The sequence below is a fragment of the Helianthus annuus genome, chromosome 15 (assembly GCF_002127325.2).
Source record: "Helianthus annuus cultivar XRQ/B chromosome 15, HanXRQr2.0-SUNRISE, whole genome shotgun sequence".
Classification (NCBI taxonomy): Eukaryota; Viridiplantae; Streptophyta; class Magnoliopsida; order Asterales; family Asteraceae; genus Helianthus; species Helianthus annuus.
The window spans coordinates 71,144,725-71,163,612 of record NC_035447.2 but is presented as its reverse complement, the minus strand read 5'-3'; the positions used below and the strand labels follow the sequence as shown (position 1 = coordinate 71,163,612).

The following is an 18,888-nucleotide window of genomic DNA, read 5'->3' as shown; positions in this document are numbered from 1 at the left end:
TTTTGTAAATCCTGGAAACACCAGGGACCATTTTTGTAAATTCATCAAACCTCAGGGACTAATTTTGTAAACACATCAAACCTCAGGGACCATTTTTGTAAATTTATCATCCGTAAGGCGCGTACGGGCCTAACGGGCAACGACGGACTTAGTTTCGACGCTCGTTAGGCCCGTACGCGCCTTACGGACGACGTCGACTAAATAATATTTTTTTTATTATTTAGTCGACGTCGTCCGTAAGGCGCGTACGGGCCTAACGAGCGTCGAAACTAAGCCCGTCGTTAAACGGACTTAGTTTCGACGCTCGTTAGGCCCGTACGCGCCTTACGGACGACGTCGACTAAATAATATTTTTTTTATTATTTAGTCGACGTCGTCCGTAAGGCGCGTACGGGCCTAACGAGCGTCGAAACTAAGTCCGTCGTTGCCCGTTAGGCCCGTACGCGCCTTACGGATGATAAATTTACAAAAATGGTCCCTGAGGTTTGATGAATTTACAAAAATGGTCCCTGGTGTTTCCAGGATTTAATAAAATGGTCCCTTGTGTTTCAGAAATTGACTAGGGACCATTTTTGTAAATCCTGGAAACACCAGGGACCATTTTTGTAAACTTATCAAACCTCAGGGACCAATTTTGTAAACACATCAAACCTCAGGGACCATTTTTGTAAATTTATCATCCGTAAGGCGCGTACGGGCCTAACGGGCAACGACGGACTTAGTTTCGACGCTCGTTAGGCCCGTACGCGCCTTACGGACGACGTCGACTAAATAATATTTTTTTTATTATTTAGTCGACGTCGTCCGTAAGGCGCGTACGGGCCTAACGAGCGTCAAAACTAAGCCCGTCGTTAAAATTTTAACGACGGGCTTAGTTTCGACGCTCGTTAGGCCCGTACGCGCCTTACGGACGACGTCGACTAAATAATATTTTTTTATTATTTAGTCGACGTCATCCGTAAGGCGCGTACATTATTTAGTCGACGTCGTCCGTAAGGGGCGTACGGGCCTAACGAGCGTCGAAACTAAGCCCGTCGTTAAAATTTTAACGACGGGCTTAGTTTCGACGCCCGTTAGGCCCGTACGCCCCTTACGGACGACGTCGACTAAATAACGTACGCGCCTTACGGACGACGTCGACTAAATAATATTTTTTTTATTGTTTAGTCGACGTCGTCCGTAAGGCGCGTACGGGCCTAACGAGCGTCGAAACTAAGCCCGTCGTTAAAATTTTAACGACGGGCTTAGTTTCGACGCTCGTTAGGCCCGTACGCGCCTTACGGACGACGTCGACTAAAATTTATATTTTCTGTTTAAAAATATATATTTTTCTGTTTTTTAAAAAAAAAAACAATTTAAGTTTATGTATAAAAAAATGGTCCCTGAGGTTTGATGTGTTTACAAAATTGGTCCCTGAGGTTTGATGAATTTACAAAAATGGTCCCTGGTGTTTCCAGGATTTACAAAAATGGTCCCTGGTCAATTTCTGAAACACAAGGGACCATTTTATTAAATCCTGGAAACACCAGGGACCATTTTTGTAAATTCATCAAACCTCAGGGACCAATTTTGTAAACACATCAAACCTCAGGGACCATTTTTGTAAATTTATCATCCGTAAGGCGCGTACGGGCCTAACGGGCAACGACGGACTTAGTTTCGACGCTCGTTAGGCCCGTACGCGCCTTACGGACGACGTCGACTAAATAATATTTTTTTTATTATTTAGTCGACGTCATCCGTAAGGCGCGTACGGGCCTAACGGGCAACGACGGACTTAGTTTCGACGCTCGTTAGGCCCGTACGCGCCTTACGGACGACGTCGACTAAATAATATTTTTGCCAGACCCTGTTCTTATCCCGAAAACTAAATTGACCATTTTTTTAGAAATAGATTTTTTTTACCTGAACCTGGTTTGGCCCGTACGCACTTAGTTTTTTTAGTCGACGTCGTCCGTAAGGCGCGTACGGGCCTAACGGGCAACGACGGACTTAGTTTCGACGCTCGTTAGGCCCGTACGCGCCTTACGGACGACGTCGACTAAATAATAAAAAAAATATTATTTAGTCGACGTCGTCCGTAAGGCGCGTACGGGCCTAACGGGCGTCGAAACTAAGCCCGTCGTTGCCCGTAGGCCCATACGCGCCTTACGGATGATAAATTTACAAAAATGGTCCCTGAGGTTTGATGTGTTTACAAAATTGGTCCCTGAGGTTTGATAAGTTTACAAAAAATGGTCCCTGAGGTTTGATAAATTTACAAAAATGGTCACTGTAAACCCTAATCAAACAAATCAAAAAAACACCCCTAATTTACTGTAAACCCTAATCAAACACATCAAACAAACACCCCTAATTCACTGTAAACCCTAATTTACCTATGATACAGCCCTAATTTACGGATAAAATACCAAAAAAATCAAAATTACTTAAATAGGTTGAGTATATACCTCGTTTATACTTCGAATTCGCGTGTATACGGTCGGAAATACGTAGTCGCCTTCGTAGGGGTTCGTAGTGGTTTTGTTTGTAATTTGGGGAAGAACATACGCTGCGTAGGGGTTTTCCTGATTTATATCAGAAGCTATACGCAGCGTAGTGATCAATACGAAGCGTATGTCCATGTCTAAAATTACGATTTAGCCCTTCTATCAGTGCTATACGGGGCTTAATATAAGGGCAAAAACGTCATTGTGCACCTTTATATACGCGTCGTATTGATCTCTACGATACGTATATAAGAGGTCATCACAATGACCTTTATACCCTTCTGTTTAGCCTATACGAAGCATCTGTAGAAGGGCATAAAGGTCATTATGATGACAATTAAATACGCATCGTAGAGACCTATACGAAACGTATTTAAAGGTCCGAAAATGACGTTTTTGCCCTTATTTTTAGCCCCGTATAGCCCTAAAAGAGGGGCAAAATAGTAATTTAACATGTTTATATTTTCAAACTTCAATTTGGGGGGAAAATTGTCCGCCTTTGACATAGGATGCGTATTGATCAATACGCTGCCTAGTTTTTCTCATTTTACCTTTTTACCCTTGTTATGAGGCTAAAGGAAGCCAAAAAGAGGGGCTTTATTGTCATTTGGATAACATACGATGCGTAGGGATCCCTACGCACCTTAGAAGACCTTTTTTTTTTCTTGGTTTGTATTTAGAGAAACTAAAAATAATCCAAAAATTATGTTTATAAAAATTTGAATTATAAATTATAAATTATAAATTATAAATTATAAATTATAAATTATAAATTATAAATTATAAATTATAAATTATAAATGAATTAAAAATGATAAAAACTTTATAATTAAAAAATTTCTACAATTTACAAAATTACAAGTTTCCGCTTAATCTTCGATAACATTTAAACTCGGTTCTCTGTCTTTGTCTCGGTCTGATTTAGGATGCATTAACTCGTAGTAGTGCTCTAACTGCGGTGTATACATTTCTTCCCACCGTTTCGCAGCTATTGATCGATGTGCCGACCACATCGGGTTCACTAAAGCATGGGGTAGTCTCCTTCCAACTTAGCATGTATGAAGTGTCCCCCGTGAACATGTACAAGCGTTATCGCTTGAGGTCGTGGATCTAGTGGGGCATCCGTTAATGGGAAGATGGTAGAGCTCCATTCAATGCTTAGCACGTGGAGTCTAATTTCGGGGTGAAAACCGCTTTTATCTTTGAAAGCATACTCTTTTGCTGAACGGGGGACTGCGCCTCTAAATGTTGCCGCACATTATTGAGCTCTGCTACAATATCGACCTCCTCGTCTACCAGTTTACAAGGGAGCAAGTCAAGCTTACGCCAGAATACATCTATCTCATCGAGTTGTATTATACGCCCTGCACAGTTAAGTTAATACGGTGTGAGAAACAGCTAAATCGTACAAAATAACAAAAGGTTTGTTGTTTTAATATTTTTTACCTGTACGGTTGTAGTTTTCCAGTCTACAAGCACACGGCAATCCTTTGCTAAGCCACATATGGCAACCACATGATGCGTTAAGTTTCCGCAACACATCCATCTTCCTCAGTAGCTCTTTTTCCAGCAAATCAAGTGCTTCATGGGAAACCTTTCCACGTAGGTTGTCCAACATTCGGTGTCTATGGTGGTTCATCGTTTTTTCGATGCTCTCAGTGAAACTTTTTTGTATTTCATCATACTGAGTTTCAACTATATCAATGATGCATCTTGCTATTCGCTCCAATGAACTCCCGCGCGTAATGTATCTTTTTAAATTTGCGTGCTGGCTCTCAACTCTGTTGGTGGTGCGCTGACCAAAGTTGCGACACTTATCGGTCCACGCATAAACGAACATTTCTTTATAGTCTTTGAGCCAGTTTTCGTAGACGTAATCATAGACACCTGTAAAAATAAAATAATTAAATGTAAAAGCGTGTGTGAAATATAATAGATTGGGTGAGTCGTTTGTTGAAGGAACACTTACTTTCTCGGTTGGCAACCACGAGTCGGTTATACATTTTCTCCAAGTTGTACTTGTACATGGGCTCTGATGAAGATTCGCACAATGTCCGCCAGTACGACATAAATTTCCCCCAATCTTCTTTATCGAACCCTTCCTTGCACTTTCTAGCTATATTTTGTTGGATGTGAAAGTGGCATAGAAGCCTTTTTGCGTTCGGGAATACTTTAGAACACGCGTTTATCAGGGCAAGCTCCCTATCCGTGACTATCACACGCGGCATCATACATTCATGCAATATTGACTTGATCCGCTCAAGCACCCACACGTAGTTACCCCTTCGTTCTTTACAAATAACGGCATGTGCGATACAAAAAGACTTCCCAGTCGACGTCATACCCACAACCTGGACAAATGGCATGTTGTAGAGGTTTGTTTTGTAGGTCGCGTCGATCAACATCACGTGCGGGAATGCATGCCACATAGTGATTGAATAAGGATGAACAAAGAAAATCTCTGTTACGACATCTGTTTTGGGATCTTGTCGGGTGTCGTAAATGAATCGGCGGTCATGCAGCAGGCTTTCCAGTGCCTGAATAGGATTCTTTCCGTCCATTATTGTCGCTCTAATTTTTTGTACCGCATTTTGCACGTCTTTCTGAACGTGCAGGCTGTCGGGGAACTGCTTTCTTAGGGTTTGAAATATGATACGTGGCTCCATGTTTTGAGCAGTTAGCTGCTCCACTAGCTTGTATTCGGCTTTAGTGAATCTTCGCACAAAAGCGTGGCCCAACAGACTCGTCGTAGGTTCGTGGTTATGGTTCGCACAGTCCACTTTTAACTCCCACGTGTCGTTCGTCACGTCCCGGATGGCGAGTAATGAAAACGGGCAGCCGATTTTTTTGCTACCAGCTTTCCTAACTGTTGCTTTACTACGGTGTTCACCACTACGGTCGCACACAAGCCATACCATCCCAGTAGTACCGCCAATATTTTTTGATCGGCGGGTAACAATTACGTAACCATTATCCTTTCCCGTTTCTTGTACCCAATTCTTCAAATCAGTTAGAGACATGAAACGCTAAAAAAGGTTACGTTAATAATAATATAATCGAAACTTCAGGGACCATTTGTGTCAAAAAGACATTAATAATAATAATAACAATATTAATAATAATAATAATAATAATAATAATAATAATAATAATAATAATTATAATAACCATAATAATAATTATAATAATAATAATAATAATAATAATAATAATAATAATAATAATAATAATAATAATAATAATAATAATAATAATAATAATAATATAATCGAAACTCATACTTCAGGTACTAATTTTTGTCAATTTTCGGAACTTTAGGGACCATTTTTTTCAATTTTAGAAACTTTAGGGACCATTTTTTTCAATTTTAGAAACTTTAGGGACCATTTTTTTCAATTTTAGAAACTTTAGGGACCATTTTTTCAATTTTAGAAACTTTAGGGACCATTTTTTCAATTTTAGAAACTTTAGGGACCATTTTTTTCAATTTAGAACTTCAGGGACCATTTTTGTCAATTTTCGAAAGTTCAGGGACCATTTTTGCAATTTTCGAAAGTTCAGGGACCATTTTTGTCAATTTTTGAAAGTTTAGGGACCATTTTTGTCCATTTTCGAAAGTTCAGGGACCATTTTTGTCAATTTTTCAAAACTTCAGGGACTGTTTTGTCAATTTTTGGAAACTTCAGGGACTATTTTCGTAAAATTTGAAACTTCAGGGACTTTTTTTTGTTTTTGGCACTTAACTGGACTAACTGAGTTCTCTAACTCAGTTAGTGGTCCCTTGTATTAAATGCTAACCTAGTTAGGATATAACTATGATTTAACTAACTAAGTTAGGTTTAAACTAACCATTTTAACTATGATTTAACTAACTAAGTTAGGTTTAAACTAACCATTTTAACTAAAAATCAATTTCATGATTCTTTTATTTATTTACAATACTAATTTATTTAAAATATTTTTTATTAATTTATTTATTTAGAAAAGAAAAATAAATTGTTTATTAACTTAACTTTCTTAACTTGTTTATTTACTAAATCTTATAATTATTTTGTTAATTAATTATAATATTTTTAACAACAACAATAATAATAATAATAATAATAATAATAATAATAATAATAATATTTATAATTATATTTATAATTAAAGTATTTTAACAATAATAATAATTATTATAATTATATTATTTTTAACTATAATAATAATAATAATAATAACAATTATAATTATAATAATAATAACAATAATTATTTTAATGTGATACCTCATTTACTTGAAATGGATTGCTCGGGGTAGATGGTTCATAAAGTGATGTGTTACGGGACTCATAACCATATCCAACTTCATCCCTAGATCTGTCGTATACACTGTAACCACCGTCACCCCCATATCTATCGTATCCACCGTAGCCCCCATATCCACTGTAACCACCTTCACCCTCGTATCCACCATCACCACCGTATCCACTGTAACTTCCGTATCCACCTTCGTCCCCGTATACCCCATAACCCGGATACGATGGCTGCGACGGGTAATATGGTTCATCAACAGGTGCATTCTCAGCACCGTATCCACTTTGTTGCACGTACAGAGATTCATACCCGTATCCGTAATCTGGACACACTTGATGCACCGGATAATTTAGTTCATCAACAGGTGCATTCTCAGCACCGTATCCACTTTGTTGCACGTACGGAGATTCATACCCGTATCCGTAATCTGGACACACTTGATGCACCGGGTAATTTGGTTCATCAACAGGTGGAGTGGGAGTCTTGTTCAAGTCTGGCAACTGTGTTTCTTGATCAACAGGGACTCCAGACACAACCTCCTCCTCCTCATTGGCAGCATTTGATCCCCATGTGTCGTTAGAATAGCGATTACCGAAATAATTATCCTTCCAAAATGATGACATTTTAACAAGGTTGAACCAAAAACAAACAATTTACTTAAGAAGAAGATGAAAAGGAAAGCAAAGTATATGAAAAGGAAAGCAAAGTATATGTCGGATGATGGGTAACAGACATGAATGGAGGGATAAATAGACTTTCATCTGGCATGTCAATACGCAGCGTATTGATCCCTACTCACCGTATTACTTTATTCACGTGCCCTGGACAACATCGTATCAGGTCAAATCAGTCTGCCAATACGCAGCGTATTGATCAATACGCACCCTATGTAAGACTGATTTGACATGGTACGAGGTTTGACTGTCTGGTCGTGTACCTACCACTTATATACGCTGCGTATTGGTCAATACGCAACGTATTCAGGTAACCCTATACGCTGCGTATTGACCAATACGCAGCGTATGTAAACCCTAAGTGTGCAGATAGCCTGGCTTGGTGTGCAGATAGTGAGAGCCAACATATATTTCATATACATAGAGATTTGGAAATAAAAATAAGAATTATATTATTAGGATATTTTGAAATCTTATATTGGTTTCAATTTTTTTAAGAAATTATGCTTAGGGGAGAAGGAAGAAAAAAAAGTAAAGATGTAATTTTATGTCGTTGTTTCCGAGTTTGAAGGAAAGGAAACTCGAGAACATAGCGTTAAGGTTCTAGGTTTTACTCATCCATTACATCTTTTATCTCTGAGATAAATTACCATTTGTTTTAGGTCGATTTAAAGTATATTTAACTATAGTGACATAAGTAGGATGTACTTTTTGAGTCAATAATTAAAGAAAAAGAATTTTGAGATACCAAAGTGTAGCATCGGGAGTTCTGGACATATTTAGAAACCATAAAATAAAACTAAGGTTACGAAAGTAGCTATTTAGCAAATTAACACACGACTAAGAATGATTGTATCCACATATAACACACAAAAAATATACATCTTCATAATTTCTCCTTCTAAAAAAGCTAATTAGTAGATATTTCAATTTTTAAAAATTAGTAAAGCTTGAGTTTTAAGCACAAGACTCAAAACAAGGTTAACTAAATCAATCACCTTAAACAGTTAAATGACTTAACACACTGTCTACTAATTTTCTCTCTCAAAAGAAAAAAAAAACAAGATCAAACATAAATATCGATAGCGATGGAACAACTAAGCGACGGGTTCCTAACGATACTCGAGCTAGCTAACCACATTCGGTTCGTTGAACCTAAAGGGTCACAACAAAAGGTGGTGCATCCATTCGTGGTCCAGCAACGGTTCGATACACATAAACCTTATTAGCAAGCCTATCATCACCACCTTCATCTTTGATCACCTCAACATTCAACCTACTCATCTCTTCAGCCAACTTCTTACACCCGTCCATAGTCACGTTACAATCTGACATCCATAAAGATCGCATTGACTCGTATTGGGTCAAACCCGAAAGCAAAGCAGAATCTCCAAACGGGCAGTCTCGTATCTCGACTCTTTTTAGTTTCGGGCAGCCTCTCATCACATACTCCATCCCCAAATCACTATCGCCTACAAAAGCTACGGATAGTGTCTCTAGGTTTTTCGCGTATTTCCCGATATACTCGAAAGCCAGGTCGGTTAAAAGGCCCGAAACCGAAAGCCGTTGTAGTTTGGTGCATGTTTTCACAATGGCGCCAAAAATAGGTACACTCATGTCATGTGTATGTGTAACAACCCTAACAACTGTTACCGTTAAGCAATTCCATTACTTTGATTATATAATTGTAGCACATAAGGATCATTATGTACATTGTACTGATATCAAAAATGAAAATGAGCAAAAGACAAACTAAATACCATACCGATTATAGCGGTACGGTACCAGTAATGCAAAAATGCCAAAAAATACCACCTAGTACCAAAAGGAAAAATATAAAATTAAAAACCTATACTGATATTCTAGATCTAGTACCGGTTTAATACCGGTACTCAGTAAAAATGCTTATCCCTATTCCCTAGTAGCACAACGCCACCATGGTTATCATGTAATTTATGGGAATGGTGTTTGTGTTGATTTTAGTTGGTCCTTATTTGGACACTTGTTTTCAATAAAGACACGTAACCATATATTTATATCATATATATTAGTTGCTATAACATTGTTTTATCTAAAAGATGAATACTTGAAGAACCATGAACAGTTTATCCAATCTTACCATTAGTTCCACCCAATTTTAAATTGGGTCTTTTTAACATGTGATTGAGTTACATTTTTCTAAGGATGACAATGTGATGTTTATTGGTCATTACAATCTTATATATGATTGTAAATTGTATCTCATACTTGACCCGCTACTCATCAAATATCGAGGATACATGTTTTTTTTTTTTAAGTTAGAAGCTGGGATTCTTACAAACGTCTCTCACTTATAAAATAAATGCACATACCAAAAATTAGCAACCGAATAAATTGTTTTATTACCAAGAACAGAAGAAAATAAGAATATATAGAAAATGTTTATAACTATGGTTCGGGTAAACAAGTATGTATATCACCTACCGCCAAACATGCCTCGTACCCGCAAAAAAAGTTATAAAACTAATCTCATGCAAGTACCATTACCCAACCAAATTCTAATGTTTCAGATTTACTCGTTGTGTTTAGATTCGTTTAGTTCCTCACGTCCAATCAATCAAATACATTTAGGGATTTTACCACGAAGACCCACATGCTCATATATTCAATTTTTGTAGGTTTGTCATTTGTGGGACCTTGAAGTTAAACGGAGTATCAAAGATGTGGTTTCAATGATTTCACTCATGTTATTCATTATTTATTGGCGAATTGAGGCTAAATATTGGCTAAACTCCTACATATCTAATCTAATTCTAATAAAAAAAACTTCATTCATTTTCTTATTCAAAATTTCAATTAATGTCACATGACATTTTCTTCTTCAAATCATTAGTAATATTATTTAATTCTAATTAATGATTATTATTAATAATATTAAGCTATTAATATTAATTAAAATACAAGATTGATGATTAAAAAAATACTTAAAGTTTTTATTAAAAAATACTTTAACTTTTTTAATGGCAGTTATCTATAATTTTAAAACCTATGATTTTAATAATTTTTAAAATGAATAATTATGTTTAAGTTTTTTCATATGATCTATAATTTTCATATTCAACATATTAGTTGTGGTTTCCGATTTATTTTTGTATTTCACAATAATTTATGCTTAAGGTTGATATTATGAACTCCTCGGGTCAATCACATATTTGTAATAGGATTTTTGTTTCTTTTTAATGGGAGGTGTTTGTGTTTTGGTCAAAAATTACCGAAGCAATTAAGTGATCAAATTAGTTAAGTGAGGTAGTGTGCTAGAAAGTGTTGAAAATATGCCGGTTATGTTGTTTGGAAAAACAGTGTTCAGGATACGGCTCAGGATATTGAGCTGTATCTATGATCAAACAATGAGCAAAAAATAAAGGGGGTTGACACGAGATGTACGAGGAAAGCCCTTGATCAATCTAGATCGCCGGCATAAAACCTCGGGAGCTGACAATCGCAGCTGCCTAGTTCTTCTTATTGCTTCAAACTTCAGGATACAGTGCAGGATATTGACCAGATCGCTAAGTGTTACAACGATTTGTGAAAGAGTGCAAGTTGCGAGAGAACAGGTATGTAAGTGTAGTGAGTGTAGCTGTGATGTCCTATTCGATCTGGTATACCCGTCTATTTATAGTAATGAAATAGAAACTATAATTCCTATAAACATGGAATGCTCCGAATATTCCATTATGAACGTTGTAGACCGAGTAATGCGGCTTCAACGGCTTCATGTGAACGACTTGGACCGAGTCTCCCGTAGAAAAGGTCTTCATGAACGTTGGGCAACTAGACGCGTACTCCTGCACATAACCCGTTAGTAATCCTGAGGATACCATTCAGGATGTTACCAATATCCTAAATGAGCATCCCGGATATGAGCAGTTATCATACAATCAAGATATAAATCAAGATATTTCCCAGGATATGGGCTCAGAATTTTACCTATAACAATTGTCCCCAAAAATGTTACCGTTAAGTATCCTGATACTAACGGTTACATTTTTTTCAGGAACAACGAGGTAATTAAGAGATAAGACCTTGATGTGACTAGTTGTAACCGCGCAGCCTATAACTACTCATCTCATCCCTATAACTTCTCATCCTCATCATCATTTAACCTTTACCGAAGAGCAAAAGGTAAACATTTCTCTCTCAACTTCATCTTTCATTCTTCCCAACATTCCGGTAACAATATGGCAAGGCAGACAAGATCCAGCTCCGGCGATTCTGCTCCCACATTTATCCACCAAAATATTCTCCAGGATCCGGAGAAAGAAATATGCACCTTTGATAGTGCACACTTGTCAGCCCTTAAAACCTCCGGCATCTTCCCAAAAGGGTCGGTGTTCCGGCCATTTGATCGGGAAATCCGATCAGATATGGTTTCCGATGAGTGGTTGTGCTTCAATGCTTTTCCTTTTACCTTAGGGTTGCAATTTCCTTTCTCGGACTTCATCACCGAGTTCTTTAACGTCACCAAAATCTGCTTCAGTCAGACAATGCCAATGCTTTGGCGAGTCTTGTCTGTTCTTGATCAAATCAAGAACAACCATATCCCTGATCTTTCTGTTCATGACCTTCCTTTAGCATACCGGCTTAGGTGCCACGGCTCCTGTCGATTCTTGTTTTACTCTACTTCCAGCGACCCATTAATCCTCCGAGCCACCAGGAATGAAGAGGAATGGAAATCCAAATTCTTTTTTTTTGTAAAAAGAGATTCAATCCCTGGTGGAGCGGATTATCCGGTGAAATGGTTGAAGAAGGGTAGGACCTAGGGTTTTAGGAAAATTCTGTCTTATATCCTGCTGTATATTTTGGACTGACTTTGTCGTTTTCTTGTACACAGCTGATTTTAGGAAGCTAGCACCTCCCCTTGCAGATTCACAAAAAAGGATTGACGCTATCAGACTCCTTCCTGAAGCTGAAAGAAGTTTTAACCCGTCTCCACCGTCTCCAAGTCCTCTTTCCAGTGTAAACATGTCTGGTAAGGATCCTGTTCAATATCCTGCATACATGTTCTTATTTTGAAATATTTAGGAAAAATTTTTTACTCCCCGTGTGCAGACTCCAGCAAAGTCCCGATCCTCCTTGACCTTGACGAGCTTGACAGTTACCCTACTCTTGTCATGGTCAAGAAAGAGACACCTGCTGCCACCAGCTCCAAACCACTGCCGGCCCCTAAGGCTAACCCAAGGACTCGTGCTTCCACGGCAAAAAAGAGGAAGGCTCTGAAATTAGTGCCCCAGGCTCCGAGGGGTTCTCCTATGACGAACTCAGCTTTTCTGACTCCTTAGAGCCCATGACATCCTTCCTCAATAAGGTAATATCCTGCTATATATCCTGCATATATATCTTGAAAGGATATCCTGATTAATATATTCTGACTCATACCTGAATTCGATGTGTAGGGCCTTCAGCATCTGCTCCACCTGTATAATGATGCCTACGGTACTGTTGCACTCCACGAAGCCAGAATCAAACAGCTCGAAAGCACAGTTGCTGATCAAGGTGCTATTGCTGAAGCGAAGTCCCGGCATTACGAGAGCTTGATGAAGAAGGTCACCCAAGAGGCTGAGCTCAAACTTGCCACCGCAGAAATGGATCACGAGCAGGCCATGGTTTCTTTCCGGGAAGGGATCAAGGCTTCTGCCATCGTCTCCTTGCTACAAGCTCGCATCAAGATGGCCTACGAGGCCAAGGAGACAGGCCTCGTGTGCCCAGCTTGGCCGGTGGACTCTTGGGTAGCCAAACTGAAGGAGCTTGGAGGAAAAGCTGTGCCACTCCCTGCAGAAGCCGGTAAGTCCTCCAAGTCAGCAGAGGTGGTGGATCAGGCTGGGGACAAGAAGGATGCTGGAGCGGATGCTGGTGAGGATGTTGGGCAGGATGTTGGTGCTGATAAGCCGGAGAAGGTTGGAGAGGATGCCGCTATGTGAGGGCATCTAAGTGGGCGATGATGGATGTTGATGCTTAGGCCGGAGCCCACTTTTTTTTAGATTTGATGTTGGTCTGTAATCCCCTAAACAATTTACTTTTCCTGCACTTAGACAATATGATGGCCAAAGGTGGAGGGATCCTGAGTTTCAGGACGAAGCCCTTGGTCGTCACCGTTAGTATGTTTTTCTTTTGAACAATATAACAGTTGGAGGTGGATGGGTCTCGGTTTGAGACAAAGCCTTCAACTGTTAAGTAAATATGGTAAGTGACTATTAGTGCTCTTAGTGGATGGGCCTTGTTTTAAGGTGAAACTAAGAGCACATCTTTTGGTATGTTAATAATATAACTTCCTTTCGTTGCTTTATTTCCACTACATGAATTTTACTTGTAAAAATAATTCCATTTGAACATTCTTGGGAACACATTGTAAATGTATCCTGAAAGATATCTTGATCAGGACACTGACACACAATCTGTAAGTTATCCAAATAAAAAGGAAAGATCATACCAGAGATTCCCAAAGAGTTAGTCCCAATTTTTCACCATAGGAATGTCCCCAGTTTTCACTTATAAAGTTGGATAATGTCCCCTGTGTATGACACAAAAATGCAAGTGTATTCATACTTTGGCTCGAATAAATTCCAAACACCTTGAGGCAGAAACCTGGTTATCCTGAAACGAATCCTCAACATACTGAGGGTAAACCTTAATATCCTGAGAATAAACCCTGATATCCCCGGGATAAACCATGAGTTTCATGCGCTACAGGCAAGAGTGTATAAACTCCAAGTCTTAGAAAGGTGAAAACATTTAAACCTTAGAGAGTATGAAAATGCCCTTTCGTGAGAGAGGGTGATCAATCCTCATATACCTTCAGGATCCAGGATATAGCCAACAGTAACGAAATTGTCAGCCACTTTTACATGAACTGGTCCCGCTACCTTGAACTATACCTAGATAACTTGCGCTCCAGGCGAGGTGTTTAAACCCAATTCGAAAGAAAGGTGAATACCTTTAAACCTTTGAAGGGATCGAGATCCCTTAAACGTGAGAGAGGGGGCCAATCCTCTAGTCTTCCGCTTTGTCCCGAATGCAAATCCTGGAGCTATATCCTGGAGCATATGCTGCAAAACAACTATAAACTAAGGTGGGTGTTAGCCTGGCTAACACCCCTCCGATGCTTAAGTCAGTATCGAGTTCAAGATAATACATAAATATTTTTAAAAGAGATAGAGTACATACCACCAGGATAGAAATTAAATTCTACTTTTACTTGAAATAGAGCTTTAAGTGTATCGCATTCCAGGATCTTGGTAGCATATCTCCCTCCAGATTCTTGAGTCTATATGCTCCTTTCCCTGCTTCTGATTCAACTTGATGTGTGTAAAATGCAACATATAAATCACATCAATTAAGGCATAAAACTAACCCTTTTTAAGTACTAATGTTGGAAAAAGAGTGTTTTTGTCTTCCTTTTGTATTTTCAGGATGAAATGAGCTCAAATTCACAAAAGAAGCAAAAAGACAACTAATTCTAGCATAAATACAAGAAAAGGAATAAAAGTAGACTGTCCGGACTCTCAACGGCATCCTCCAAAGCAAAGAAGAGAAAACAGAAGCCTGAACACGCCCCGTGCTCAGCCAGCACGGGGCCGTGCCCAAGAAGCAGCATAAAAGACAAACTTGTAGAAGCTTCCATTGCCCACCACGGGGCCGTGTCCAGTGAGCACGGGGGCGTGGTGAAAGTACAGCAGGCGCATTAATTGTAATTGCGAATTACAATTAATGAGGAGAGAGACTGTCAGACGGGCACGGGGGCGTGTCCAGCGGACACGGGGCCGTGCCCAGCCTTCTGTTCAGCCTATAAATAGGGGTGCTTGGTTTCATTCCATCTCATCCCTTGGCACACCACCTCTCTCACACTTCATCTACCACCCACCACCACCATAACACCATCATCCACCACCATCATCCATTGTCCATCGTAGAGTGTGTGTGAGTCGTCTCGGGATCCAAGATTGATCGTAAGAGTTCTTGACAATCAAGGCCATGTTTGCCTAAGTCTCTTACATCACTTGGTGAAGACAAGTGTTTAGTATAATACTTTTTATTTTTAATCTTTCGCACTTTTTATTTGGTTTTGTATTAATGACTTTAATAACTAGTTGCTTATGTTGAAGGTGATCTTTCCTTATCGTTTGTCCGTGGTGTCTTGGCGTTATTTTACTGTCTATATAAAATAAAAGATTTTCACCATTCATATCTCCACGGTCTATATGGAGGTATGTTGGCTACCTGGTCGGGGGTTAAGGGAACGGTTTGGTAAGGGTCTTGCCCTTGTTCAGCGTTTAGAGGTCCTGCTTGGGACCTGGGTCAAATTTAGTAGGATCTCCTTCAATGCCCATATGTATTGGATGGCGGGGATCCAAACTCTTTGACCCCCTCATAAGTTAACTACTATTAATACTATAACCCGGCTATTTAGGACTGTATCCCTGCTGACTCAGACTACTTAGCCGAGGGTAACGTCACCGCTAAAAGCGGGGCCTACCATAATTTGCATTAATAACTTAATTCATTATCTTCCAATAATCCGACCCTTTAGGATTGTATCCTTGCTGACTCAAACTACTGGGTTGAGGGTAACGTCGCCTTCAAAAGAGGGGCCTACTACAATAACTAAGATAATCTCTTAAACAAGTGCAAAAGTGCGAAAATAATCAAAGGTTATACTAATACACGAGTCGGATCCAAGTGATTCATCTTGTCTATCTGTTTTTATTTTTATTTTATTTTTCAGCATTTAGTTAGTTTTTATTTTCTTAGTTTAAAAACATTTTTCTAACTTTTTGATTTGATTAGACGTTGAGGATAAACCGGTACTAAAAGCTCTTGTGTCCTTGGACGACCTCGGTATCTTACCAACACTATACTACGTCCACGATGGGTGCACTTGCCCATATGTGTGTTTAGTGTTAGTGAATATCGTGTTTTATAAATTTAAAACTTGGCTAAAGGTGTAAAAAGGGCTTAATTATATATCTAAATTATATACACACCAACACACATCACAACTTCATACGGTCCTTCCCACTTTGGAGCTAGCTTGCCATCGGCAGGATTAGTGGTATTTTGAAAAGCCTTTCTTAGCACCCAATCACCAACTCGAAATCTCCTAGTCCTTATGTTCTTGTTATATGCCCTGGATATTCTTTGTTGATATGCTGCCATCCTTAACCTTGCTGCATCCCTTTTTTCATCTATGGTATCCAAATCTTGACATAAATCCTCAGGATTCCGTTCAGGATCCTGTAGGGTAGATCTTGCAGTAGGTATCGTCATTTCCGTTGGAATCATTGCTTCTGCTCCAAACACCAAGGAAAATGGGGTCTGGCCTGTCGCATTTTTTACCGTCGTTCTATCAGCCCACAAAACAAAGGGTAATTCTTCTGCCCATCTTCCTTTTTTGGCTCCAAGTCTCTTCTTTAAGTTATTGACAATTTTCTTGTTTGAGGATTTCGCCTTTCCATTCGCTTGAGGATGTACTGGAGTAGATGTTATCATTTTGATTCCCCAACTCTTGCAAAAGTCAGTTGTCCTTTTGCTTATAAACTGGGACCCATTATCACAGATGATTTCAGCTGGTACCCCAAACCTGGTCAGGATGATTTCAGAAGGCTGACCACGGGGCCGTGTCGGTGCAACACGGGGCCGTGTCCAACTTCCAGTAACTGGGGTCTGGAAAATATTAACTGAAACTCCGACCACGGGCCGTGTTCGCTGAACACGGGGCCGTGGTGAACCTTCTGACCAGCATTCTTTTCTGTTTTTATTGCAGGACTTGGAACCCGACGTCAACCTTACGTAGTGTATGAGCTCCAGTTCCAATAAGGACATAAAAGAACCACTAGAAGAACCCGAACGCTTTCTCAGAAAAAGGTTAAAAGCTAAAAACCAAGAGAAGGTTTCGGGTGATCCACCTCCAATGGCGGACCAACGTACCCTTATGGATTATCTACGACCTACCGTAGGTAACCTAGGCGCCGCTATCAATGCTCTGAATGTCGAAGCTAATAACTTCGAACTTCGGCCGCATTTGATACAAATGCTCCAAAACTCCGCAACCTTCCACGGGCTTGCGGACGAGGATCCCCATCTACATATCACCAATTTCTTAGAAATATGTGATACCTTTCGGATCAACGGAGCATCAAATGACGCCATCCGCCTCCGTATGTTTCCTTTCTCACTGAAAGACCGAGCGAAAGCTTGGCTCAACGCCCTCCCAGCTGGATCGGTAAACACCTGGGATGAACTAGCCCAAAAATTTCTATATAAGTATTTCCCTCCCGCTAAAACTGCTAAATTAATGACTGAAATTAATACATATTCACAAGAGGACGGGGAATCCTTATATGAAACTTGGGAAAGGTTCAAGGAGTTACTACGCAAGTGTCCGCATCACGGCCTTGCGATATGGAAACAAGTATCCACTTTCTATAATGGATTGTTGCCACACACAAGGCAGACACTTGATTCTAGCTCCGGGGGACTTTTAGGTAATCGACGCCCACACGAAATATATAACCAAATTGAGGAAATTGCTCAAACCAATTTTCAATGGCACACCCCCCGGGGGAATAAATCTATTGCCCCGGGTGCCCATAAGGTCGATGAAAGCACTTCTTTACAAGTCCAAATCGAGGCCCTTTCTTCAAAGATAAAAAAAATTGGAAATGACAAAAACAGTCTCGGTTATGGCTTGTGAAGGGTGTGGTGGGTCACATGAAAATTGGAGTTGTATGAAAGAAACGGACGATCAACAAGAAATGGTAAACTACATTGATAATAGACCTAGGCCGTCGGGTCCCCCAACGGGAACTTACAACCAAGGATGGCGAAACCACCCAAACCTTGGTTGGAGGGAACCCGGCAATAGTAGTAACCAACAAACCCAACGAACAAACTTTCTGATATGTGTAAAATGCAACATATAAATCACATCAATTAAGGTATAAAACTAACCCTTTTTAAGTACGAATGTTGGAAAAAGAGTGTTTTTGTCTTCCTTTTGTATTTTCAGGATGAAATGAGCTCAAAATCACAAAAGAAGCAAAAAGACAACTAATTCTAGCATAAATACAAGAAAAGGAACAAAAGTAGACTGCCCGGACCCTCAACGGCACCTCCCAAGGCAAATAAGAGAAAACAGAGACTGAACACGCCCCGTGTCCAGCGAACACGGGGCCGTGCCCAGGAAGCAGCAGAAAAGACAAACCAGTAGAAGCTTCCATTGCCCACCACGGGGCCGTGTCCAGCGAGCACGGGGGCGTGGTGAAAGTACAGCAGGCGCATTAATTGTAATTGCGAATTACAATTAATGAAGAGAGAGAATGTCAGACGGGTACGGGGGCGTGTCCAGCGGACACGGGGCCGTGCCCAGCCTTCTGTTCAGCCTATAAATAGGGGTGC

At 39.7% G+C, this 18,888-nt stretch overlaps 2 protein-coding genes and 1 non-coding gene across 3 annotated transcripts; all 3 read right to left on the bottom strand.

Annotated features, from left to right (window-relative positions):
- Positions 1-3,647: 3,647 nt before the first annotated feature.
- On the bottom strand, positions 3,648-8,111 carry LOC110886557 (PKS-NRPS hybrid synthetase CHGG_01239). The gene is made up of 5 exons (XM_022134369.2): positions 8,084-8,111; positions 6,757-7,211; positions 4,459-5,515; positions 3,936-4,376; positions 3,648-3,853 (listed from the first exon to the last, which is right to left on the bottom strand). The coding sequence occupies exons 1-5, from the start codon at positions 8,109-8,111 to the stop codon at positions 3,648-3,650; spliced, it is 2,187 nt and encodes a 728-aa protein (XP_021990061.2).
- Positions 8,112-8,360: 249 nt separating this feature from the next.
- On the bottom strand, positions 8,361-9,075 carry LOC110886551 (transport inhibitor response 1-like protein Os11g0515500). The gene has a single exon (XM_022134361.2). The coding sequence runs from the start codon at positions 9,073-9,075 to the stop codon at positions 8,614-8,616; it is 462 nt and encodes a 153-aa protein (XP_021990053.1). The 3' UTR covers positions 8,361-8,613.
- Positions 9,076-17,779: 8,704 nt separating this feature from the next.
- On the bottom strand, positions 17,780-17,886 carry LOC118487727. Its single transcript, XR_004882670.1, has one exon. It is a non-coding gene; the product is annotated as a small nucleolar RNA R71 (small nucleolar RNA).
- Positions 17,887-18,888: the final 1,002 nt, after the last annotated feature.

Coding starts and splice junctions, on each gene's coding strand:
- LOC110886557 (XM_022134369.2), bottom strand. CDS start 8,111: ATGGTAATTTATCTCAGAGATAAAAGAT. Junction 5,516..6,756: donor ATCCATTTCAAGTAAATGAG/GTATCACATTAA, acceptor AACCTTTTTTAG/CGTTTCATGTCTCTAACTGA. Junction 3,854..3,935: donor GGAAAACTACAACCGTACAG/GTAAAAAATATT, acceptor TTAACTGTGCAG/GGCGTATAATACAACTCGAT.
- LOC110886551 (XM_022134361.2), bottom strand. CDS start 9,075: ATGAGTGTACCTATTTTTGGCGCCATTGTGAAAACATGCACCAAACTA.